This window comes from Idiotropiscis lumnitzeri, chromosome 6, assembly GCF_059441095.1.
Source record: "Idiotropiscis lumnitzeri isolate Australia: NSW breed Sydney's pygmy pipehorse chromosome 6, RoL_Ilum_1.0, whole genome shotgun sequence".
NCBI classification, from domain to species: Eukaryota; Metazoa; Chordata; class Actinopteri; order Syngnathiformes; family Syngnathidae; genus Idiotropiscis; species Idiotropiscis lumnitzeri.
Window position 1 is genome coordinate 6,646,889 of NC_142396.1, and position 25,060 is coordinate 6,671,948.

General features: G+C 43.4%; 1 protein-coding gene across 5 annotated transcripts in view; it reads right to left on the reverse strand.

Moving 5' to 3' along the window:
* znf423 (zinc finger protein 423) overlaps positions 1 to 25,060 on the reverse strand; it is a 121,927-nt gene that overhangs the window by 52,442 nt on the left and 44,425 nt on the right. For 2 of the 5 annotated variants that reach the window (XM_088298304.1, XM_088298303.1), the window contains exons 4-19: positions 15,547 to 15,724; positions 14,364 to 14,488; positions 14,139 to 14,220; positions 13,990 to 14,065; positions 13,606 to 13,886; positions 13,238 to 13,521; positions 12,754 to 13,134; positions 11,406 to 11,587; positions 10,620 to 11,159; positions 10,362 to 10,533; positions 9,026 to 9,574; positions 8,729 to 8,913; positions 8,096 to 8,508; positions 7,201 to 7,414; positions 6,243 to 6,327; positions 3,039 to 3,059 (exon numbers count right to left, since the gene is read on the reverse strand). In XM_088298304.1, coding sequence (XP_088154430.1) covers positions 3,039 to 3,059; positions 6,243 to 6,327; positions 7,201 to 7,414; positions 8,096 to 8,508; positions 8,729 to 8,913; positions 9,026 to 9,574; positions 10,362 to 10,533; positions 10,620 to 11,159; positions 11,406 to 11,587; positions 12,754 to 13,134; positions 13,238 to 13,521; positions 13,606 to 13,886; positions 13,990 to 14,065; positions 14,139 to 14,220; positions 14,364 to 14,488; positions 15,547 to 15,724 — 3,768 coding nt within the window. The remainder of the gene's footprint in view (positions 1 to 3,038; positions 3,060 to 6,242; positions 6,328 to 7,200; positions 7,415 to 8,095; positions 8,509 to 8,728; positions 8,914 to 9,025; positions 9,575 to 10,361; positions 10,534 to 10,619; positions 11,160 to 11,405; positions 11,588 to 12,753; positions 13,135 to 13,237; positions 13,522 to 13,605; positions 13,887 to 13,989; positions 14,066 to 14,138; positions 14,221 to 14,363; positions 14,489 to 15,546; positions 15,725 to 25,060) is intronic. The other 3 variants (XM_088298306.1, XM_088298305.1, XM_088298307.1) reach the window with 3 other exon arrangements.

Here is a 25,060-nt window from a genome sequence, read left to right on the forward strand (position 1 = left end):
TTAAATGCTCGCCACACACTCAAACAGGAAGCGTAACAACGGTGAATTCAAGTCACCTAACGCTAAATATATCGTCAAGATGGCGAATTCGATCCGAGCGAAATCTCCAATCTTATTTCATTTATACGATCAGCGCCATTTCATCTTTCTTCTCCCCTTCATCTTAGCCCTCTGTGATCCTCCCTTCCCAGTCCCTTGTCCCTTCATCATCACTCCCTCCCTCCCTCTGGTGTCACGGCTCGCTGGCTCCAGGTGGCGAGGGACGGAGGGAGGAAGGGATGTAGGGAAGGATGACGAGATGGATGGATGGATGGAGGGATGGATGAAAGACGTGAGGGCGGGGTTGTCATCTGCTTCTGTGTTCGTACCATCACAGCACCGACCAGCATCGACATCCCTGATGGAGCTTTTCTTGAAACGCAACCTCAACGTTGATTTTTTTTTTTTGCTACGCTACTGCTCCAATCTTCATTCCAATTCTACAGCCAGTAGTTTCCATGACCCTCCATGGAGACAAAAAAAAACCACACACCAAAAGCCAAAGAAAAAGCAAAACGCTCCAGCCTATTTTCTATAGCTTGTTAGAGTCACAGCTGAGCTGGTCGAGAAACGGCGGACATCCTCATCTGGTCGCCAGCCAATCACGGCGAGCCATATAGAATAAAAAACAACCAATCACAATCATACTTTTTGAGACTTTAATTAATTTAATTTATCTGCCAGCCTCGGTAAAAATGAATGTGATATTTGACGTCTAAATCCGTCAATGGTAGTGAATGAGTTAATCTGCGTGATTTTGGAGGAAGGCAGAGAAAACGTACGCACATTGCAAATTGCACACAGGAACTTTGAGGAAGACGCTATAAAACAAACTTGAGGAATCATTTTCCAGTCAGTGGAGAACTTCTTACATCCCATAAGTCATCACACGTGATGACTTCAAGACGTGGCTTTCGCAAGAAAGTTGGTCGTTTTCCATTAATTGACTGGTGCAGTGAGGGCAACTGGGGGTCAGTGTGTGAAATGCTTTTAATGCTTCCATCTTTAAAGAAATCGCAACTCATTTAAACACATCCACCGAGACAAGACATTTCCTGTGGTGTTTCAAAGTCTCTCAGACTGGACGCTTGTGCCTATGATGGGATTAGCCATGTTCCTTAAGTACCTTTTTTTTTTTTCCCCGCCCCAGTTTATTTAAGACTTTAGTCGGCTTTGATACTTTCTGTTGAGGAACGTTGGCAAATCTCCCTATGCTTGTTGTGATATCAATTTCACCTAAGACTGGTGAGCCTAAGTGTTTTCTTAAGTACGGAGCATTAGTGAAGTCACACACCGAGAGAAAAAAAAAGGGGGGGGGGGCAGATTAGTCTAAGGCTTATTAGTTCAGGTGCGGCAGGGCAGAAGAAAACACCAATGTATCTGGCTGGTAGCAAACACACACACACACACACACACACACACATGAATGATCTGTGTGCCACATTATCCACCTCCTTTCACTCTAAAAGCTTCTTACGCGCCTCATTAAGTCTTCAGCGACACAAAGTAACCAGGCCAGACCATGCTTATCAGGACACACACACACACACACACACACACAAATACATATTGTTGAGTGTATTCATGCACAAGTGTAAAAAGGAAGGTCACGAAGCACAGACACCCGCTCTGCAACCGCCACTGGGATGGCTGCTTAGACATTACTAGTGAAGCGCATCAGCGATTTCACTGCAGGGCTAACAGACGACAGGTTGACTGCGCGTTTACTGTTCTCAACTGGAAATCGCAAAGAGAAAAAGGCTGGTGGGTTTATGTAAGGGCTTACTACCCACATAGGGTGTCGTAAATGCTGTGGCAGGCCGTGCAGGGTACACCTAGGACTTAATCCAACTTGAATAAATCGCCCGCATAACATCATTATTTAAGACACCATGGCTGGAGAAATCATTTACAGACAACCACTACGACGGATGTCTTGAAAGGTCCGTCTTGAAAACGGCCCTGCAAGTGTATCTGCAATTAAATGCAGACTTTCCCCTCCTTCGGCCAATGTGGTTTAAAAAAGCAAGAATATATTTTGGGATTTTCGAACGGTCGCCAGTTACGACTTTTTGGCGTGTTGATTCCGCATAGCGCTGCCCTCTCACAGGTGAGTATCCAATCGTGATCTGATTGGCTATCTCAACTGTCTATCAACTGTAAACACCCCTCACTCACACAGAATAGACGCCCACACGTTTGTATCTGAAGGCCTCGGACGAATAGTGCGTGCTATGGCTAGTATGAAATCTGCCCGGCAACACAAGCTAGCTGGATTCCGATTGGACAAAAACTCTAACCTAAGAATACAACCCTATTATATAATACGATATCAATGTGAAGAATATGATCATGATTTCTTGATTATTTCAGGCGAGCAGAGAAGGCCTTGACCACTCGCCACTACGCAAATGTGCAAAACAAAATGATTGACTGCAGTCAACATCACATGTCAAGCATGAAACCATACTGGAAGGATGCCCCCTAGAGTTACGGGTGATTAGGAACTCATCAGTAGAATTTGATTAGGTAAGGGTAGCTAATGTAAGAACATTAATGAAAATAGGTAAGTAAAGCTCATCCCGAAGACACATCATTAGCGAGCTCTCTCCGCTGGGAACTCTTAGATCCAGGTGAGTGGACATCCAAATACATTTGTGTGTGCCTACGCGAGTGTGCGTGTGGGCTGTGCGTATGGAGTGGGAGGGGCGATGAAACATGCAGCTGGGATCGGGAAAGTGAACGTGAGGATTAACTCTGCCAAAATGTGTCCCGTACCATAACCCCTCCCGCTTCTGTATTGATGTTTGAAAATTCCACATTGTCCAATCTTGAGAACATTGTATCGTGTTGCGGCAATACTTGGCTCATGCAGTGTGGTTTAATCATACTAAAATAATGCATAGCAAGTCATAAACGGTCAATGAGATGCTGATGGGCAGTGTGGCAGCGGAATGCTTGCTGCCTTGCTCAGAGTGTGAGACAGAAAGGGGACAAACCTTGCCGACAGGTGGGCTCTTCTACAGGCCATCCCGATGGCAGGTGGGGTTGGGGAGCGTGGAGGAGAGAATGGGCACGGTTAGTAATAGGTACTCTTAATGATATGAGTGTGTGTCTGGGGGGGCGGAAGGCAAGGTTTGTTTGTTTGTTTGTTTTTTTTACCATGATGACTAATTAAAGACGACTCATCCACAGACAATCTATTACGGGTCAATTAAAAAAATGTGCGTAGTGGACTTTGGAGAAAATCACAAATTCAAATAGCAATAAAGCTACCTGGTTGAAAATGATATTATTCACCCTGAAATGAAAGCGCATGCACGGGTGGCCCGAGCTGGCCTCATCAAAAAAAAGCGCTGGTCACGATCAGTATGCTAATTGGTGACTCGCACTGATGAGAGCCAGCAGAAGTGGAGAGCGAGCGGGTAGCTCAGTATGTGGTCACGGAGAGCATGTTTAGAGCAGACGCGTATTTGTGTTAAGCATGTGTGTTACAAAGAGAACGAGAGAGGAGGTGCAAATATTTAGAAGGTGTCGTACACGTGTATGAGAGGTCGGGCCTCATGCTGGGGAATTCAGGCTGAGGTGATTAGTGGGACATTAGTGGCGGCATGCAACTCTCTCTCTTTGAGCGTGCAGTTAAGGACTTGGGTGTTTGTGTACAGCGTGTGGGGGTGTGCGCGTTTGTGTATTGACAGCCAGTTGAAGCTTTCAGTAGGACGCGGAACTCTACAATCTTGCGTGCCAAATTTGACATTTAAATGGATGATAAAAAAAAAAAAAAAAAGCACGGTCCTGCAAATGAGTGAGTGACCTTGTATAAATGATGGCATTGATAATATTACTGAGACAGGTCCTCGAGTACCACGGTTCAAAAAAAAAAAAAAAAAGCTCGAGCCACTTTTTTAGACTGTCAGAAACCGGCCAAGCTAAGCGCAGCGACAATTGCTCATGCTATGCCTGACAGTAACATGCCGCCAACACAGTGAGGGAGTCAAAGTTAAAAAAAAAAATTAAAAAAAATGACTCTGCACATTTTGATGCTGACATCCTGATCCGTTGTCATTCCTGCTGATGACTTTTTAATAAACCAGGCATATTCAAGCCTGTTATTTTAGTCGACAGCAATGCTACTGGAGTTATGATGTCACTTACAGATCAAAATATGGAGAGAGATTTGTGCAAAATGTTTCTGAAGAGGAAAATAATACTGCTAAGGCACCGATTAAATTTAAGTATAAAATGTTGATTATCTAAAAATGAAAAGCAGCTGGTCATTCATTATTATGTGTTATTTTTGTCTTCCGTATTTATCACCAAGCAAAAACGTATATATTTTTTCATTTTATCCAAATACCCAATCACTCGATCGAATTTTCAGTAGGATATCTGAATAGCAAAATATTTAATTGTTTCAGCTCAAATTAAAAACACAATGACCATATTTTCACAACCATGAGGCACAATTAAAAAAAAAACTTAATTTTCTCCAAAAACACACAAAATGATAATTGCGTTCAGCTGTATTGGTTGTCATTAATATTAAATGTGGGTCCTTATCAAAATACAGCTGAAGAAAACCTTTTAAGCTGCAGAAGTCGCCGTGCAAGTCGAACTTGTGCTGCGAGGGTCTCGCTCTCGACAAGGCACACTGGACTTCTCCTTCCTCTATCGGCCCGAATGTTGTCTCTCTTCCTCGTAATTAACAGGGCCGCGGGGAGCATCATGTATTACCCATGGAGCCATGTGACAGTCATATTACTAGCCTTGATCTTCTTCTCGCCACAGCCAGTCAAAGCTGTGACTTTTTTTTAAAAAATACGACAGAGTAGCTACTGAAAGATAGAGTAGACCCTTACGTCGACATACGTTTCGTCATGTGATCAACGGTGATAGTGAGCAGTGAGCAGGCAAAGAATAGTAAAAAAAAAAAAGCTAAATTCTGTCAACATCACTTGATCTTGTGGTCGTGCCTTCCTGATAGAGACCGTCACAAACCTAATAATAGGAGCTGTGCCAACGTCCCAAAATAATCTGCCGCAATTTCATAATTACTCTGTCTTAGGCTTTCACACAATTAGCATGTTAATTAACCCAACACTAATACAGCCGTGTGCGTGTGTGTGTGTGTGCGTGGGGGTGGGGGGGGTGGATCAAACAGGAAAAAAGGAGGAAAGTTTCCAGTGACAAAAAAATGGAGAGAAAAATGGCTGAAGACCAAAACAAAAAACCTTACGAATCATTTGTTGAGAAACAGGGTGTGTGGGTGTGCACGTGCGTGTGTGTGTGCGCGTGTGTGTGTGTACCACAGGGGGGGGGCAGTGGCTTTACAACTCGCGTCATGTCTCGAGACATTACTGGAAGACGCTGAGTGATGTCAGCATACGAACACCCACAGTTTCTCTCTCACACATACCCCCCCCCCCCCCCTCTTGAGAAGCACTCATAAGTCCACCTCGTTAATCTCCATGACGACAGAGATGCTAAGGCAGCAGTTTTAGTAGCAAGATGAGAAAAGTGTCTTCGGTAAGTAAGGGTGAGCTCATAAAATAATAACCAGCCAAGTAGACTTCTTATCAACTGAGGACATTTTTGCCGAAATACTCACGGACGTTAGATAATTCACTGATTAATTATTAGACTTCTCTTTTTGCAGCTTGCTAAAGTTCAACAATGCCAAAAAGTAACTGTCTACTGTCAGCTTTACTGTTTTAGATACACAAATAAAAGCAGGGTTGCCCAAACTGATGGATGAACGCTATTTTGTTGATCATCACGCAGGCAAAAAAAAAAGGATTTTTGGAACTGTCACTGTCCAGTATATGTTGATTTCATGATTATTCTCCCCCCCAAAAAAAAAAGAAAAATCTCCAAAGAGAATTAACATTTACATTTTAGGTCTTGACCAAAAAAAAGTAATGGGAAACCCTGTGTAAGTTAGTGTAAATTGAATTTAAACTCATGTCAAGTTTAACACTCAAGCTGTCAGGTGTGTGCGTGTGTGTGTGTGGGGAGGGGGGGTGGGTGTTTACACAGCGGAAGCATTGCAGCGATCTTAGACAAACACAAGAGGGTACATGTTACATTATCATTCATTGTCATGAGCCAAGACTGACCTGACACACACACACGCACACACACGCGCATTCCCGCACGCACACACAATGAAAATAATAAGAGGGGACAAAATGTGCCTCACTCACCGATCATATGATTTGCCACATGAATCTGGATCTCTCGCTCCGTCTCAAACGTCATTTGGCACTTAATACACTGGTAGGTCTTTTTCTGCAAAAACCCCAAAAAAAACAACAAAAAAAAGTTTCTTTTAAATTATACAGTCAATAATAGAACTGCGATGGCCGTGACGTTTTGGATCATTTGCTGAATGCTTTCTCATTTGAACAAGTTGTCTATAATCATACATTTGCAAACATGAACAGAACAGAACAATTACAGGCTAAAGCAATGAATATTGAACATGGCCCAATCCCGAACACAAAGAGAATAAAGGAAAGATGTGTGGACAGGAGAGAAATAAATATACTAAAGAGTTGGACAAACAACGCTAGAAAGAAGCAGAGGGCCTGTTTACTCATTCATGGCACACAGCGATCACTCATGCACAAACACAAAAATACACAAAGGCACCAATACCACTGTGTCTTTGCCGTTTGCACCTTGATAGACATGCGTGCGCACGTACACACACACAAACACACACCCACACCCCATTTGGTCCTCTCTGTGCTGTCAAGCTACGCTGAAACAAAGGTGGAAAAAAAATAAAAAAGCTAGAGGGTCCCTGAAAACTGCCTCCCACGCACACACACACGCGGGAAAAAAAAACAAAAAACACTCAAACACAGACATGCGGCAGGTCCCGGGGAGCCTGACTGTCAATATCAAGTAGAGCACACAGCTCCCATCATGCCACAGCACACCCCAGCCGCAAGACCAGTGGGCAGCTCCCCGCAACTCACGCAAGCGAGCTGCACAAAACAACAGCAACATCTAAGTTTTGCAGCAAGTCCCCTGACCATGACAACAAAATTCACCTCTGAAATTCCCTTTTTTTAAATATGTTGCATTTGTTTGCCACAGTGTTGGAACGTATCCCCCCCCCCAAAAAAAACACTCGTGGCAGTAATCACATCTCACCTTCGGTGCAGGTGAAGCCTCCGCTTTCTTCCCCGCTGAACTCGTTTCAGGGCTGACTTCGGGGTGATCGGCCTGGACGTGATTTTCTAAGTCTTCCAGGCTTTCGAACTTTACCCCACATTCGGGACACCTGAGCGCAGACGCAGGCTTCTCTCCCTGCGCGTCCCCGGGAGTGAGAGCCCCGCCCTGGTTGGGGCTCTGGCCGTTTGTGCCCCTGATGGAATTGAATATCGGATTTCAGAGTCATTTTGAATTCATACACATGCACTGAAAATATTGGAGTTTGGGCAATGAGAAAATATTTCAGTTATTATTCAATCTGGATCTGATACAAATCTTGGGTTAGACTCAATTATTTTTTTTCAATTGAACCGTGTAATTGAGTACAGGTATTTGAACAGACAAATCTTTCATGCACAATATAACTGCATTTAGACTTTGACCATGTTCATGTTCTAAATTGTGGATCAAATCTAGAATGGAAATTTAAATGGCAAGAAATGCAAGCGTCAAGTTTGATCTTGTCTCATGTTCATTTTTTTTGTCTAACAGCCAAAGCTGGGCACTTGACCCTTTTTGACGGTCAGTCCCCCGCCCTCTAATTCATACAAATTGTCGGCCCCCGACACCGTTCTGGTTCTCTCTTTTAGTGGTATTTTTAAAAAAAAAAAAATTCCATTTGTCACCACCCCCCGCCCCCCTGCGCCAAAAATGGGTGACCGGTCGGGCTGGAAGGCCAGACCGCCCAGCTCTGTAAACAGCAAAATAATGGACAAAAATGTTGATCTAAATTCCTACCGAGCCCATGACCATATTTTAATGCAACCTTGAAAAACTTACAATAAGAACAGCAAAACAATAGAAAACATTACAACGCACTGTTGTTACTCGTTACCTGCTCATGCAGATGGCACAAAGTCCATAAGGCAGGCCGTTGACATCCAACTTCACCAGCTCTCCTTTGTTCTTAAACTCCTTGAGACAGAAGGCGCACTTATACAGCTTGTGATGCTGCAACTGCCCGTTGGGTGAGGAAGAAGCCGAACCGTTCCCCGCTCCGTTCCCAGGGCCCCCTACGATCCCTCCAAGACCAGAACCGGTGGAGAGTTTCTGCATGTGGAAAGTGCCGTGGATCTTGAGCTCCAGGGTGGAGGTAACAGTCTGCATGCAGACCACGCAGCGGAAACCCGTGAGGGAGTTTCGGAGGTCAGGGTGCATCTGGCAGTGCTCTATAAACTCCTCCTCACTGTGCAGGGGCATCTTACAGATTCGACAGGTTCCCGTGTCCAGGCTTTTACTGTGAGTCACCTGTGAAGGGGAGAGTGTTCAGAATAATAAAGCACAAAGCAACGATTGATTGATTTTTTTGGGGGGGGATTAATTACTACATTATTGATTGAACGGGCAGTGTTGTTCCGATACCACTTTTTGGGTCCCGATACCGATAAACTGGCTGTACAGTATCGTCCGATACCGATACTTCTGAAAAATCAAAATATATATCAAAATAAGAGCAACGTGATTCTACCTTGTGTTCTGTGAGCGTTAACAGAGATGGGAATCGTTCGCCACATATCGGACACATGTAGTGTTTGGCGGGGCCGCGGTGCGTCTGCGCGTGCTCGCGAAGCCCGGTCTCAGAGAAGAACGTTCTGGAACAGATGTTGCACTTGTGGTTCCCCTTGATGAAATCGGCCTTCTTTTTTCGAGAACCTGGTCATTTGGTAAATATTCACAATTGACAAGAAACAAAATTGAAGACATTGTACAGCGGCTAATATGAGTCACATTTGAAGGAAATAAAAAAACAAAACCAAGGAGTTACCGGCATCATCCTCTCCTGGTCGGATGTTATGATCCCGAAGTCGATGGTTCTGAAGAAGCGACTCCATGGTGTAGGCCGCTCCGCAAATATCACAGGCGTACATGGGCTCAGAATTGTCCAGCTCCTCCTCACCCCCGCTGGCTTCACGGCTGTTGGCCGTTTCTCCTCCTACCCCGGCAACACTGTTCTTCAACATCATGTTCTGGAGGTCGGCTTGCTCCGCAGCCGCCACCGTCGTCCTTTCCACAGCACCTGCACCTCCGCCGCCGCCTGCGCTTCCTCCTCCTCTCTTGACCGACTGAGTCAGTCCATTCGGTGTGCCGTTCTGGCTGCTGCTGCTCCCCGTGCCACCTCCGTTACCAGTGATGTTGCCGCCGTCAAAGATGCAGTGCTTCTCCCTGAGGTGTCTTTCTAACAGTGAGATGGCGTGGAAGGATTTGCCACAGAAGCGGCATGTGAACTTCTTGCTGTGAGTGGTGATGTGACACTGGAGCTCCACTTCCGTTCCAAACGTCTCGCCACAGAAGATGCACTTTCTGGGCTTGAGGCCTGAGAGACATCAAACCAGATTACTAGAGACTTCGGAAATTTATCAAATGATCAACTTCTAATGATTTATAAATCTTTGAGTTCACAAATGACCTCAACCTTATTTTTGTGTTGTGTTATGCGGCTCCATTTATTTAATGAAAAAAAAAAAAAAAAAAAATAATAATAATAATAATAATAATAATATTTAAATTTAAACTTAAATTAAAAATTGTACATTGCAGCCCTCAAATTTAAAGTGATTGACTTGATATTTGAAAAAGGCGCAGCCGTCGCATATGAGCTTGGAGCACATTATGAAGCAGCGTGAAGAACGTATTTGCATAAATGCGACTATCCGAAGATTCGGAACCCAGCGTATGCTCCGTATATTTTGTTGTGGTAGCAGCAGTAGGTTTGTTAGCGGTGTTGCTTTGCACTTTTTTTTCACTTGTTATTGTTTCCACTGGTTATTGCTTGCATTAAGGTTGACAGTTGTGTATGAACAAAAATCCATCCTTCCATTATCTGAGCAAACATTTGCAAACAAACACACCTCGGGGCAATTCAGAGTGTCCAATCAACCTGCCATGCATGTTTTTGGAAAGTGTGAGGAACCCAGAGTACTCGAAGAAAACCCACACAGGCACGGGAAGAACATGCAACTTCAACACGGGAAGGCCGGAGCCGGAATCAAACTCACGACCTCTGCACTGTGAGGCCATCGCGCTAACCAGTTGGCCGCCCATGAAAAAAAGTGAATAGGCGAAATTGTGTATTTGTGAAAGCAATACAGCTATCCCCTCACATAGTATACTGGCAGGTGTACCTGCTCCAAGCCCTCCAGGGAGGCCCGACCTCTGGCCCACGTGGTTATGCTTAACATGGAGCTGAAGTTCTGCCTCCTTCCTGAAGTCCCAAGCGCAGGCGGTGCAGCGAAAAAGCTTCTTTTCATTGCTGTGCTTCACTGCTAAATGAACCTAAAGAGCAAATAAAAAAACCAGGTGCTTACACGTCGACGCTAATTATACAGGCAGATCACATTGTAAGGAAATAGCTCCTTCACCTGTATGGAGACTTTAGAATCAAAGACCTCCTGGCAGAGTGTGCAGTGGTACAACACAAACGTGTGCATGTCCAGCAGGTGCTTCTGCAGGTCGTCCACTGAGGAGAACTGCTTGTCGCAGCTCTCACACATGTACTGAGTCGACGTGGTCATGTAGTGCACCGTCAGGTGTTGCAGCAAAGCCTCCTGGGATTCAAAGTCCTCTTTGTTACACTGGGGGCAAGACTGGCGCCTCAGGAGCATCTCCAAATGGGACTTGAGGTGGGATTGGAAGCCCTCAAAGCTGGTAAATCGCATATCACACTGGTTGCATGGGTACTCGCCGTTGCTGCCTATGGAAGGCGTGGAGTCCCCTCCCAGTCGGTGGCGTTTCGGGGAGGAGATCTCCACATCGGAGGAGGCGGGGCTTAGGTCAGCCACCTTTGCCTGTCTTTTGTTGTTGGCTAATGGAATGTTCTTGTGGTTCTCCTTTATGTGCTTGGTGAGCTTGAGGAGTGAACCAAAGATTGGAGAATTGGTGCAATACGGGCAAGAGTAAACCTGTTCGTGGAAAAGAAGAGTGAAAGCGTAAAATGGGTTGGTAAATATTGTAATTGCACGTACATTATACGACCAAAGTATATACAGAATATAAGTCTAGTTATTATACTTTATTATTCCTATAAGGGAAATTAAGACGATAAAACAGTGGCCTTATGAAAAAGCTTTTTATTGCACCAGGCTCAAATTAACTCTTAATAAAAAATTAAAAAATAAATACCGTCTTTTTTTCCCCCACTTATTTACCTCCATGAAGGATTGGGACGCAGACTGTAGCACGGGAGACTCCAGTTTGGTCACCGCTCCCCCAGAGGCTGCCCCGCCCACCACCGCTGAGGTGCAGTGAGTCTGTTGAATGTGTTCCGTCAACGAAGACTCCGTCAGGAATCCCATGGAGCACTGGTTGCAAAAGAAGGCATGGTTCCCCTCTGTGGTGGAGTCACACAATGTTACGGTTACTTTAAATTCAATATACTTGGCAAATAAAAATCATTCTGATTCCATCCACAAAGACGGAGAGGCAAAACAATGAGGTAACAATCTTCTATATCTCCCACGGGAGTCATGGAGACTCTACGACGTCTACGTCAATATACTTCGGACTGCCATACTGATTTTTGTGTTTGTTTTCAAGGTTTTGTTTACATTTGTTTTTTTCATTTGAACAACAAGTAGGGATATTGATAATAAATCACATTGATCTACATATTTGTGTTGTTTAATCTGTCGGAATGTGACAAACCTCGATTTTGATTCAAACAGCCATACTTGTTGTTCTTCCCGAGGCTTGTTTTGAGTTGTGGGTGTCAGCTGGATCCAACAGTTTGCAATTTTCCCAAAAATAGTTTCCGGACTATAAGCCGCTATTTTTTTCCCTAGATTTTGAACCATGCGGCTAATACAACGCTGGGGCTTTTCTGTGGATTTTTATTTCACCGGTAGGGGGCACTTTATAGTACAGAAAATATGCAGAATAAATCTTTTTTTTTTATTTTTCTCTTGGGTCTGTTCTGTTTTAATGAGCAACGTTGTTGCCGTGTTAAAAGGCACTGATTTATGAAACTTTATGTGCATTCACAGTACAAAATCGCTCCGTACATGCAGTAAACTACTAATTTTTTTCAACATATAAAACTGCGGCTTATAGTCTGACGCGGCTTGTGTATATTTTTTTTATTGTTATTTTATTTTAATTTTTTTCCCCAAAAGGGTCGCTGCGGTTTTTATGCAGGCGCGCCTTATGGTCCGGAAAATGTTGTCATTGGCGCCGCTACATATAAATTGTGCGCTCCATTTTGCCTCAGTTGCTTTAAGAAGTGTTAAGTGAACCAATAATAATAAAAATAATAAAACCTCACATGTCTTTGTTTATTTAAATTGATTACTGGTCAATAGGAAATTTTCATCAGTGACTTCATGTGTCGCAAAACATTTTTAAAAAAAAATTTTTCCGAGTCAATTACTTTTTTCTTTTTTTTTAGCTATTTTCATTTTTGGAGTTTGCGCATTGTAATTGATAGCTGATGTGTTTCATTCCACCTGTTGCTGAGCCTAATTGCACCTCTGATTAAAAAAATGATGGTATTTTTCTTACCCAATGTGGTGGACCCTGCCATAATCGCCCCAGGCAGACAGTGTGACACTCGAATATGTTCTTGCAACGAGTTAATGTCTCCAAACATGTCAGGGCAGTAGTTACAATGGAACGCCGTCACATTCGTAAACTGCAGAAGTGGAAACGCCGCTGCTGCCGGGCTTGCGGTTCCTCCACTGGAACGATGAGCCTTGCGCACATGCTCATTAAGATTATAGAGCGTCGGCAGTGTGTCCAGGCAGAGCTGACACGTATGGCTCTGCTGTGGTTTGTCAGCATGGATGGTTTTTAAATGGATCTCCAACACAGCCAGGCTATTGAAGTCTCTCTTTGAGCAGTAAGGGCAAGAGTATGTCACTTTAGCCCAGTTTCCTCCACCACCTAGGGGGCGGATGGTTAAAAGCAAAAAAAAATAATTAAAAAAAATACAGTAAATGGACTATAGCTTTTCAAAGCGGTATAAGACAAAAGGCTCAAATCAGACCTCCACTTGGATGCACCAAGCTTATTCCCATCTCTTCGCCACTGTCATTGCCTCTTCTGCGGCTTCGTTCACTGCCCTGGCTGGGCTTCAGGGTGGAGTCAGGTGTGGATCCTCTCTCCAGGCTGGCGCTGGAATCTGGAGTGGCGGAACTCATTGAAGCAACGCTTCCCAGTGCAGGGTCAGGACTGGCAGCACTGTGATTGGAAGAGTCGGGCTGCCGGTGGCTGTCCAGGTGGCAATACACATCCTCAACAGAGGGGAATTGCTCGAGACAAACGGGACATCTACAGATAGCGGGGGGAAAAAAAAAGAAAACAGACTTAGCATGCGTTGTGTTGTTTGAAGATAGAAGGAATTCTCTTTTGTACTTGTGTTTGCGGTTGGCATGCTGAGCGTCGATATGAGTGAGGAGTGAGGCCTCGTCGAGGAAGATCTCCGGACAGTGGATGCACTGCAAGTCGGCTCGGTCGGACAGCTGGGGGTGCCTGGTCAGGACGTGTTTCTCCAGCTCATCAGTTTGGCTGAACGTCTCCTCGCAGTAATCGCACATGTACAGGTCCTGCTCCAGGTCAACTTCTCCTCCAGCTCCCTTTTTGCCTCCGTCCTTCTCGCTCCTCAGCGCGAGGTGCTCTCTGTTCTTGCGGTGCGCCTGCAAGACCAGGAAAGCAGACAAATAAAAAATGATCTTGGAGCAAGGTGTAGGGAACAACAATAATAATACAAACATCATAAAATGAGACCATGCGGTATACCTGCATGTGGCTTTGCAATGATGAAGTGGAGGAGAAGCCTCGTTTGCACACACTGCACTTAAACGGTTTGCTGGAGCTAAATGTGTGGATTCACAAATTAGACTTGCAAAAGCAATATCTGTTAAAAAAAATATAGGAGACATTCTTACCTGTGCGTCTTGAGATGAATCTTGAGATGGTCTGAGCGGGAAAAAGCAGCTTCACACTCTTGGCAACTGTACTTCTTATCTCCTGCATTAGTTGACAGAATGTTAGATGATTTTTTTTTTTTTTTTTTAAGAAAATTCCACAATGATTGCAATCACGCTGCAAATTCTATTAAATTGTTCACGCACAAAAATCAATTTCTTCAGCAAAGCGATTTCCATGACTACCTGTGTGGAGTTTGACGTGGCGGTCTCTGCTCCTCTTGTGTTTAAAGAGACGGCTGCAAAAGGTGCACTTGAAAGGCAGCTTGTCGCTGTGGATCTGCTCGTGGCGCTTCAGATAGCTCAGCCGGCTGAAGTTGAGAACGTGAGAGCAGGAGATGAAAAGCACTGTACATGTGAAACGTGCAGAGGGGTTAATTGTTTTGTTTGAGTCGTTCTCATGACTACTCAAATTGAAGTTAAATGTCAAAATATGGGCAGAGGTGCAGTTCCATAAATGACAATACCGTTTCCGCATTGAATTCTAAAAGTGGGACTTGTGTATTATAAAGATTTGTTAAAATATGGAAATACACTTTTCTGAAGGTCAATTCCTACTTAATCTTAACAGCAAATATCATTTTTGATGGTTTTGTATGTCAACTTTTAATTTCATGAGTTTTGTAATAAAATTGTGCCTGAAATATTCAAACGTCTGATGGCATGTGGGCAGAAGCATTGTTTTTAGTTTGTATGACTGACACTGTACATTTATTTATTTATGGAGTTATGTATTCAGTTATATATTTATTGAATTATTTATTCATAAAAAGGCAGTCAATCGTGAATTGTTTGAATCTGCAATCTTGAATTAGAGAAAAACACATTTTGTCTTACTCACTTTTAAATATAACTTATTGTACTCAAACAACACTTTCAGTTCCATAATCTCTTCTTTGATAAGCACCTGTGGCTGTTTCACATTAGCCACCTGTAGATATTGTCATTTGCAAAGATAACCAGCCTGGTCACTTCAGATAATGGACAATTGTTAATGTCGAGAATAAACAGTTTGGGCCCCAATATTGACCCATGCGGGACACCACAAGCAATGCCCAAGCAAGCTAGGCAGCAAATACTCAGTTTCACAAACTGCTCCAATCACGTAAAATCCCTTTTATCCCACCTTTTTCTACTTACATAATTGAATATTGTATAGTTGATTGTATCAAAGGCTCTTTTGAGATTATGACATATTTTTCAATACTTTACATCATTTTAAAGCGATAGTAAATTGAAACAAAACAACAAGAGGATATTTCTTCAAAGAAAATGATTGCAATGATTCATTTTCCCGTAGTTTGCAGTATTCTTATTTATTGAAGTTGAGGTATTTGGTCGAATAGGTCTTGCGTGATAACTTTGCTACCTGAAGGACTTGTCACAGAACTGACACGGGTATGGCAGACCAGCTCCTCCTTCCTCTTCTCCGCCGGTGGCCATGCCGAGATCGCAACAGCCATCGGGCATCTGCGAAGGCGACGCCACATCTTTGCTGGAGGGCGAGGAGGGCACCCAGGACAGCCCCGCTGGGTCGTCATCACCGTCTGGTTTAAAAAAAAAAAAAAATGGTGTAAATATTGTGTTGTTGTTTTAAAATACTTCAAATTGATGCGCCGCTAAATGGGAAAAAGTACATAGCCACAGGATTTCTCCCCAAAAAATGCAATTAGAGCACCGGCAGAGAGAAGGGGTAAAACAGGGAGCATTAGAATGATTAATAAGAAGTTACATCTTTCTTGGAAGGCAAGAGGCAGCCTGTGGGAGTTCTCAAATGAGAGAGAGAGGCTATAAACAAAAAAAAAAAAAACAAAAAAAAAAAATCAACACATTTATCCTGCACACGCCTGCAAACACAGAAGGCAAATGAGGGTGGCAGAGATAAAGAGAAAGAAACAGAAGAAAGACACATACTCCAACAGCAGCGGCAACATCTAAATAGAAGGCTCCAAGAGCTATGTATCCCCGGCGGGGCCCAGAAATAAGGACAGAGTGTATTTTCTCTCCCTTCGTCCTCCCTCATTCCATCCCTCCCCTCCCAGCCCTCCTTTCATCCCTGAGGACCACAGATCCGCCTCATCATATTTTCATTAGGGCCTTGGCAGATTGAAACGTCTGAATAGTGATTAGGAGATATGCGGGGCTGAGAAAAGACCGCTCGACTCTCTCCCTATATCTCGAACGCGTGCTAGCATTGCTCTTTTTTTTTTTCCGTTTCTCCCTTGACTATGCAAGAGGTTAGATCCCGTGCAGTCTCGCACGGGGGGGCAACAGCCAAGCCACGGCTTCTTTAATAGACACTTCAGGAAAAGGTTTGACGCGACAAAGAGGGGGCTGATTAATGTTCTCTTGTTCTGTTCGCCTTGGCGTGCTGAGCAAAGCAGCGCGGTGAGGCTATTTAGCATTTGCAAAATGGATAGAGCAGATGTTTTCTTTTCTTTTATTCGATTGCTATCAACGATAGACCAGCAAAGAGAGGGTGGGGGGGGGGATAAGAGAATGAGAGGTGATTTAGCGAGGAGTCACATAAATATTACAGCAAGGTGAACGGCAGGCAACATTGGTGGCGACATGTTGTTTTCTTCCGGGTCGTTCCGCAAATCGTGCCGGCCCCACGCACGCACGGTTTCACCTCCGCCGGTTACGATTGTGCTTGCTTACGGGAGTGTGCGTGTGTGTGTAGTCAACTGTGGATTGCATTACAGAGAGCGCCTCGAAACAAATTCCTGTGATGAATCGATTGCCGGGAAAATGTAGGCACAGCGATGAGCAAATAGAACTCTGCAAGGGGCGCGGGTTAAAAAAGAAACTGTAAAACCATGAATTATAAATTTAACTCGGGAAAAGAAAGGATGAAGATGGAAAAAAAATATTACGGAAATACAACGATGACAGAAATACAAGTGAGTGATTGAGTGACTGAAATGTCAAATTTAGAAAAAAAAAATACGTTGTGATATTAGTTCTGTACAAAAATGATCACCTGGTCATGTTGCGATTACAAAACTAAACTTATGCCATAAATACAGAAGAAGTGGTTATGATATGTATCCTTAGAATATATATTATAAATCCATGCAATCAGAAATGCAAGAGAGGACACCAGCAAAATATCATCAAAATCATAAATACAAATGTTTTAGCGGTCGCATACATTCAAATATGCAATAAAGTAACAAAAAGCAAATTTCAAAGTTTTTTTTTCCAATAAAGCGTTTTTTTTTTTTTCATCCGCGTTTCTTTCAGCCCAACTTGGTGAAATTAAATTGGAATGGGAGTCGCAGAACGCTGGAACCTCACTTTAATGGTCATTTCCCTCCATCTTGGTGTGTTGGAGTCCGAAGGCATGACGGAAAAGCAAAGCAGATGGAGCGAATTAGCGCGTTTAAAGGCAGTTCAAAGTGGCAGTCGGTGAGGATGTAATGTTTGCGAGGTTGCAAGTGGGAGGAAGAAAAGAAACGAGAGAGGGGACTGAACAGAGACGGATTCGGTCAGAGCATGAGGGAGAAATCACTTTTTCAAGGGTGGGGGGGTTGGAGGGGTGTCAGGAAAGAATGGGAGGGGAGATTAGCGTCATTAAAGAGCCCTAATCCTCTGACTAGCGTGGCTGGCGCTAAAATGGAGGATCACACGGCTTTTTAACGGCGTCTTTGTCAGGCGGCCACGAGGGGACCTGGCAAGACAAGGCCGAATGGTAAACTGGGAGGAATAGGGAGAAGGGGGGGGGGGCAGAGGGGAGCAAGAAATTGTCAGTGAAATGTTAAATTATACAAGAAACCTCAAGAGGAGAGACATCAAGGGTGGATGGATGTTGTGCCTTATTTTGGGGCGCTTCGGGAGGAAAAGTAGAAAATGTAATTTAAAATGGAGAAGAACAGAGGCGGATTGACACATACTTTTTATCCACCTCCTCCTCCCCTTGTTCGATTCCCATCTTGTTAAATAAAAACAAGAGAGAGGCAAAGCAGAGGACCGCAGGTCCCAAAGTGTTGTGTCGCCGGTTTATCTCTCGCTGCAGTTTCCTCGCATGTCATCCCTCCTTCTGTCCGCAACTCTTCTGTCTTCATCCCGCCTCGTCTGATTCCCTCCCTCTGTCAGCGTTCATGTTCTTACTCATTATGACACTCCATCCATCCATCCATCCATCCCATTCGTCCATCCTATCCAGCATTGTCCCCCTTCTGGTGTTGGCCTTCACCTCAGTGTCTCAGCCTGGCTAGCAGTGACGGTGCGAGAGGGCCAAAAGGACGTCGAAACGTGTTCAAGACTGAACTTGATAAAAGACGGAAGAAATACATACAAAATAAAAATAAAAATACAACAGAAGAGAAAACTAATGTTGCTACATGGAAAAGGATTTTTTTATTCCTTTTTTTTTTTTAGCTTTCTGTTCATTTTCACGAGCTCTTGTCGTGGTCAGGGTGCCCGAAAGCCCATCCCAGTTGATTTTGGGCAACATGAAGAGGACCTAAAAGAAAACTAAACAAAAACTAAAGAAAATATGCCATGATTTTATGTTAGATTTGAAATGTGCGTATCTTTTTTTTTTTTTTTTTTTTAAATCAGCTGCTGTTTACTTTAACCAATGAAGTATATACTAAAAAAAAAAAAGAAATTAAAAAATTACAAAAAAAGCATTTTTTCAAACAATAAGGCGCAATCATTTAATTTTCTTCAAAATGGAAAGTGAGCCATACAATCGAGTGCAGCAATGTATGGATGTCGAATGTGAAGGGAATGAAGTTTGATTTTTTCGCTGCACTGGTTTGTTCCCCTAAATGTGCAGTAATGTGTTTTATAACCCGGTGCCCCCTATATTTGGAAATTTCCAAAAATAGACCTGTTCATTAAGACTGCCCCTTCAAATCTGCCTTTTAGTCCGAAAAATACGGTACATTAAAAAAAAAATGACATCGGCCAGTTGCCTCAATTCAAAACGAGCTTATGGAGGCCATTTTTTTACACTCTTGCAAAAGTACAATGTGACATGTATTTATCAGTTTATTACGCACCTTTATATACAAAGACAGAATTACGAAAAATTTAACAGGAAGCTACAAATTGTTATCATTGGGCGGACTCCTGGAATCATTACAGCGACCAGTTTTAGCAATCCAGACTAACTCAGTTGCATCTGAACTAACACAGCAAATGATGATTTCCGATCACCTCAATTTTCTGGAGTTGGATTTTTACTTCTTATATCAGAAACGGCCTTTCTTCTGCGTTGCAGCTCGAGTCTTTCTATTTCGCTATTGCACACAGAAGACCTCCTTCACTCGTGGGGACCTTGCTGCCCTCCACTCGCTCCACCCTTCTCACCCTTCACCCTCAAGCTTCCACTACTCCCCCGGACCCCCCTGGGATGGCCTCAGGCTGCTCTAGCGCGAGTGCACACGGCCCCACACTCACCATAGGGAGCAGAAAAACAACTTTGCACTCTGGGTAGCCCGGAACACACTCATGATTGCCTACTTATAAAAAATAAATAAATAAATAAAAATGAAATTGTGTGCGTGTGGGGGGGGGGGAATTTGTGATTTGCAATTTGCAGCATACTGAATACGAGGGATGGGGTCAAAATATGAGATGTGATTGGGGTTTGCAGAAACTGAGAACGGAGGAGAAAGCGCTACCTGTTTTCTGTGATTGTCATGTGAGTTGGCATGGCAACTGATAAGCCGAGCACTGCTTTTTGGTTGCTATAAATCATAAGAATTGCACAGCAGGAAAGTGTATTTGACCAGTCAGACTGTTTGGTTGAAACTACCTGTTGCGTAGAGTTTGATGGAGCTGTAAAAAAAAAAAAAGTGGTAGGCAACATTGCTTCTCTTGAATACAATAAAAAGGCACTCATTCATTTCTCATGCTTATTTGTACACCCAATTTTCAGTTTTCTGGACAGAAGTGCATCTACACTACCGTGTATATTAATCGGATGCATCGGTCGCTCACATATGGCTTCATGCAAGCTTGTGGTGGGGGGAGGACACAGACCTCTGCTGTCGTCCCTCCAGGTCTGTTGGGACAAGCGCACTCCACACTACATACAGTAAAGAGGACACACCAAAAGGACAATAAAGCAGTCTGCCCGGGTCTTGAGCCCTTGACGATACTATCGGATGGATAGAAAACACACACAGCACGGAGGCAGTGGGGACCCTCACCTTCTGCCCTGGGAAAGGGTCCGGCTGCTTTGGACGCTTTTGGGCGCCAACTGCTCCATATGGACAGAGCGTGTCTGTTTGTGTGTTTGTGCCAGTGTGTTTGAGGGCAGAAGGTTAGGAGGAGGGCTGAGAGTTGACTTTGTGCGGATCTGTGTAATGTCATATCTACAAACATAAAAAAAAAAAAAAAAAAGAACACACGTGGTAATACGTGCCACAATTCAAAAGACAGGGTCAACCTTTACCACAAAAAAAATAAAAAAATAGGGAACAGTCCAAAGTAATGAACAGCATCTCTTAGTATGCCACAACTAAATATGTTTCTGAATAAAATAAGTCATGAAATGCTGGAACATTAAAAAATAAATAAATAAAAATCGGTTTAATGAATACAAGTTGGCCCCCATATTAAAATCGCTGTATTGTTTTTTTGTTTTTGTTTTTTTTTAATATTAGTGTTGGTTGAGTTCTTTCTACACTTGTGTGACGATTACAAATTTTGAAAAGAAATGTGTGAGGCAGTTCAACTTTACAACACAGTTTTGTCAATAAAGTCCAGTTTATAAATTGTAAGTGTAGTTTTTAAGGGTTAAACTTATTTTTTGCGTGTATGATTGACAAATGTTAAAATACTCTACTGCTTTTTTTATTCTAATCTACGATGCACAGATGAGGGCTTTATTTTTTTTTTTTAAATCCAACCAAATCAGAAACTTTGTATGCAGAGGATTAAATTTACATTTCACCTTTATCCAAAAGTCTTCTTTAATTCTACATTTTAGGTGCGGTGCTTTTTATGCTCAGAGGGTGCGTCCCTATTCTCCAAAACCTCCACACCTAAACTTCAGATCTGAATAAATGGTTTGGATAAAAAGTGAAATAGCATCTGCAAACAATAAAAGTCCAGTTGCCTTGATTCAAACTTTTGCGGAACACCACGACTTGGGTGACTGACAATCTAATCACATCGGAAGCTGAGCGGTTGTCCTGTGCCTTCATCAGCCAACTTGTCTTCATCTTATCATCAAATTCTTACTCACCGACCGTATATCGCGATGAGGGCTAATTTGACAAAAAGTAATTACCAGTGGTCAGAACAGCAGTGTCAGTGATTCTTTTTTTTGGGGACCAAAATTCTCATCGCTCCCTCCTCTGTCCTACTTTTCTGTCCATCTCCTCTGCTGTTTGCTCACTCAGAAATGAGAACCAGCTGCCAGGCAGAGTGTTAGATAAACAACAACACCATGCCAGCGCACACAAAAACAAGCACATACGAAGATTGGCATGTACGAACACCATCACGCACGCACATCGGTGTGGTCACCCCGTGTGTAACGATGGCTAGCGGCGATATCATCTATTTATAAGAATGAGGTTTGACGGGCCGACAGACTGCTCGCTAACCTAGAAACACGTTCGTCGAAGTCATGAACTCACGTGCATAAAACACACATAAAGAGGCCCTCGGATGTTTACGCAAGTACTCGCGCGGTTGTAATAATGCACGCGTTGATGAATAATATGGACTGGGTTACTTTTGAAGTGCTACCTTGTGCATAATAATGCATCATTAGCATTTAGCGAGAGCATCCTATAGATCCGTGAGCGTATTCATCGGGATATAAGCAACGTCTACAGTTGTGTAATTGGACCCGACTGATTGCAATGCATCCGCAATATTAAACAGACGCAAACACACAAGTCCTTCCTCATTAACCTACGTGTAAGTGGGACCTATAAATAAGTGATGCAGGCAGCTGGAGCTTGCATTTCAAAACACAAACACGCAGTTACACACATATGCGCACAGGTAAACAAACAAACCCATTTTGGCTGCATAAATACGCCAAATACATAACAGCGTCGGTCCAGACAGGAAATTTACTGAAGCTCTTCTCTACCAAAAAAAAAATAAAAAATCTGACGCAATGCAGAAACATAAACTCCCATAATGAGGGGCAGAGAGTGATGAGAATATAAAATGAGGGGAATAAGAGGCAGTAAGGCAATGAGGCTGTGAAGACCCAGGGGAGCATGGTAGAGGGGGGGTCTTGTGCTCAGGGGAACTCAGAAAGCAAGCTGCGGGAGGCGGGTACCGCCTGCCTGCCATTCCTCTTCCCTCCCTTCCCTTCTGGAGGATAGGATCCCGGACAGCCCCCTAGTCTCAACGCGTAAACCCCCCATGAGTGGAATACATGCGAGCGCACACACATACACGCTAAAGAGATGTTCCCAGGGGGGGGCGAGAAGCAGAGCAGAACACCTGGACCTGCCATTAGTGGCACATTCAGGGATTAGGGGCACAGACGGCAAGAGAGAATGCACACTGGGATAGGCGCTTATACATTATAAGCAGAAAGTGATAAATAATAAACATTCATATACGATTCGAATGCACATGCTACACAAAGTCCCGCCCAGCACAACAGGCCAACAGTTTCAGTTTGAAATACTTTGCTACAACAAAGAAGCAAAAACTGCCCTGTGGTTGCCGCCGATGAGGTCATGAGAAGAGTATAAACACCTCTCGATATGTTGCGGTGCAGTTCTACACCGCTCCAAATTAAAATCACGTGTAGGCACTGTAATAACATGTTTACATCCAGAAAAGCACGCAGCCAGGAGTAACTTCGATTGCTTTCAGGGCACCTGGACATCGTGTGGAATAATTACTGATGCAATAAACCGTTTGCTCCCCCAAGAGAGTCCATATTACCAGCTGAGGGTCAAGGACGGCCACAGAGATTAAAAAAGAAAAGAAAAAAAAGGGAGGCGAGATGAAGGCTGAGCAACGACGGAAAGGAAGGTGGAGAAGGGTAAAAATGAAAGAACAAAAAAAAATACAACACAAGAGTGCATTGAATGATGAAGTATGACTTTGTATAATTTCACAAATCACAGCAATCTTCACTACGTAATAATTGCCTCAGAAAACAAATATAACTACAAAATAAATAGAATCACTTCCAAGGGCGTTGCTTTGCTATCCAGAACATCCATACACGCGACACAATCCGCAACAGGTATCGCGCACACCCTTTCTCACTCACACCAAAAGTTAACTCCTCGTCTACAGGCCTTTTTAACAGACAAAGAGGCAAACATATGCCATCAATGTGGGCTGGGGAGGGAATAATCCCCAAGTATCAAGTCCAATGTGACGGGGACGGGGGACGTTTTAAAAACAACTGTCCAGAAAAAAAAAAAAAGGCCCCTATGTGAGCGCAAGGCCACACACTGGCTTGAACAAAGACCAGTGCTCAGACGTACACAGCGAGGGAAGCATAGGCAGAGACAAAGGTGGATTTACTACTTAAGTATGTGTGTGCGTGGGTGTGTGCGAGCTGGTGACATGAAACAGATCAAAGTGGGGAGAGGTCAACAGGGCAGAGAGGGAGAAAAAGCATAGGGGAGTGGGGGGGGTTCCATTATTGCAAGCTACATCTGCAAGTTAGACTGCGTGTTTGTGCGTTGTTAGTTTTTGTCGTAGCAGTATAATTCAAGAGATGGAAAATCCAAACTATTATATATAAGCAACATACGTCAAAACAGAAATATAGTAAGACAAGGTTGGAACGCTCTGAAAAATGTCCGCCCATTAAAATGCATACTGGTTGGCTCAATGGCCTCACGATGACATCGCAAAGGAGAAAGATCAAACTGTTTGTTTGGAACTGCCAGTTTCAAAATCCATCATATTTCCCCTGACGGATCTGAAAGTTGATTTATGTTTTCAAATCATTCTTTATTTATTGTTTTAATAAGTGGCTGTTTAAGGTTGCCTGCACTTGTAGTCAAGTATTCCAAAGAATCACACATTTATGTCCTGGTTAACTTGGTGTTGACACTGGAAATTCAAAGTAAAAAGTCGTTGAGTCACAATCTGATTGGACAGCTCACACACGCTTTAGCAAAGCAAAGAGAATGTAAATCGTTGCAGCGTGCACACTGCATCTTCACACTTAACGAAAGACATAGATATACGTTTTCAAAAACATAGTTCCCACCTCCCAAAGGCGTATTTATACGTCCTAGCCTTTTTTTTTTTTCCTTTGCATCATAGCTCCGTGTTTTTATAGCATTAGAACACAATATTCTGTTGGCCTCGCAAAATCAGTCAAAATCGAGAAGAACGCTAGAATTTAAGGGTTTCCTCTCGTGACAATTTCGGGGATTAAATGAGTTAATGAAATGGAGCACAGTATCACAGCAACCGTAGCAAAGTTTGTATGAACCAAACCAAACCAAACCCGTCGAGTGTGAACACCGCCCAAGGAACCGCCGTTTTTCTCGCCGTCATCTGCGGCGGCTGCAGCACTCCAAGTAAGCGCCTGCCTCTCTCCCCTCAGTGGAGGAGGAAGCCAAAAGCACAAGCATGCCCCAAAATTAATTTAGACGGTGGAATTAAATTAAAAGCATAGCCTCTGGAGTTTTATTATGTACTAATGTTTGAACCGTTAACTTGGATTGTACGACTAAAACATGAATAATTAAGCACTAATGGGGCTATTATTATTTCAGGAAAGACAATCACATTATGGGACTCCGACGCATGTATTAGTCTTGGAATGTGAGGGTTGGGAAGGTAGGAATTAAGCAGAAGGGACATTAGAAACACACGGCGCAATACACGATGATTGAATTGTGCCGAAGAGTTTATACCATTGTGCCATTAAGACCTCCTTGTTTGCTAAAGTACACTGACATGGTATTTCA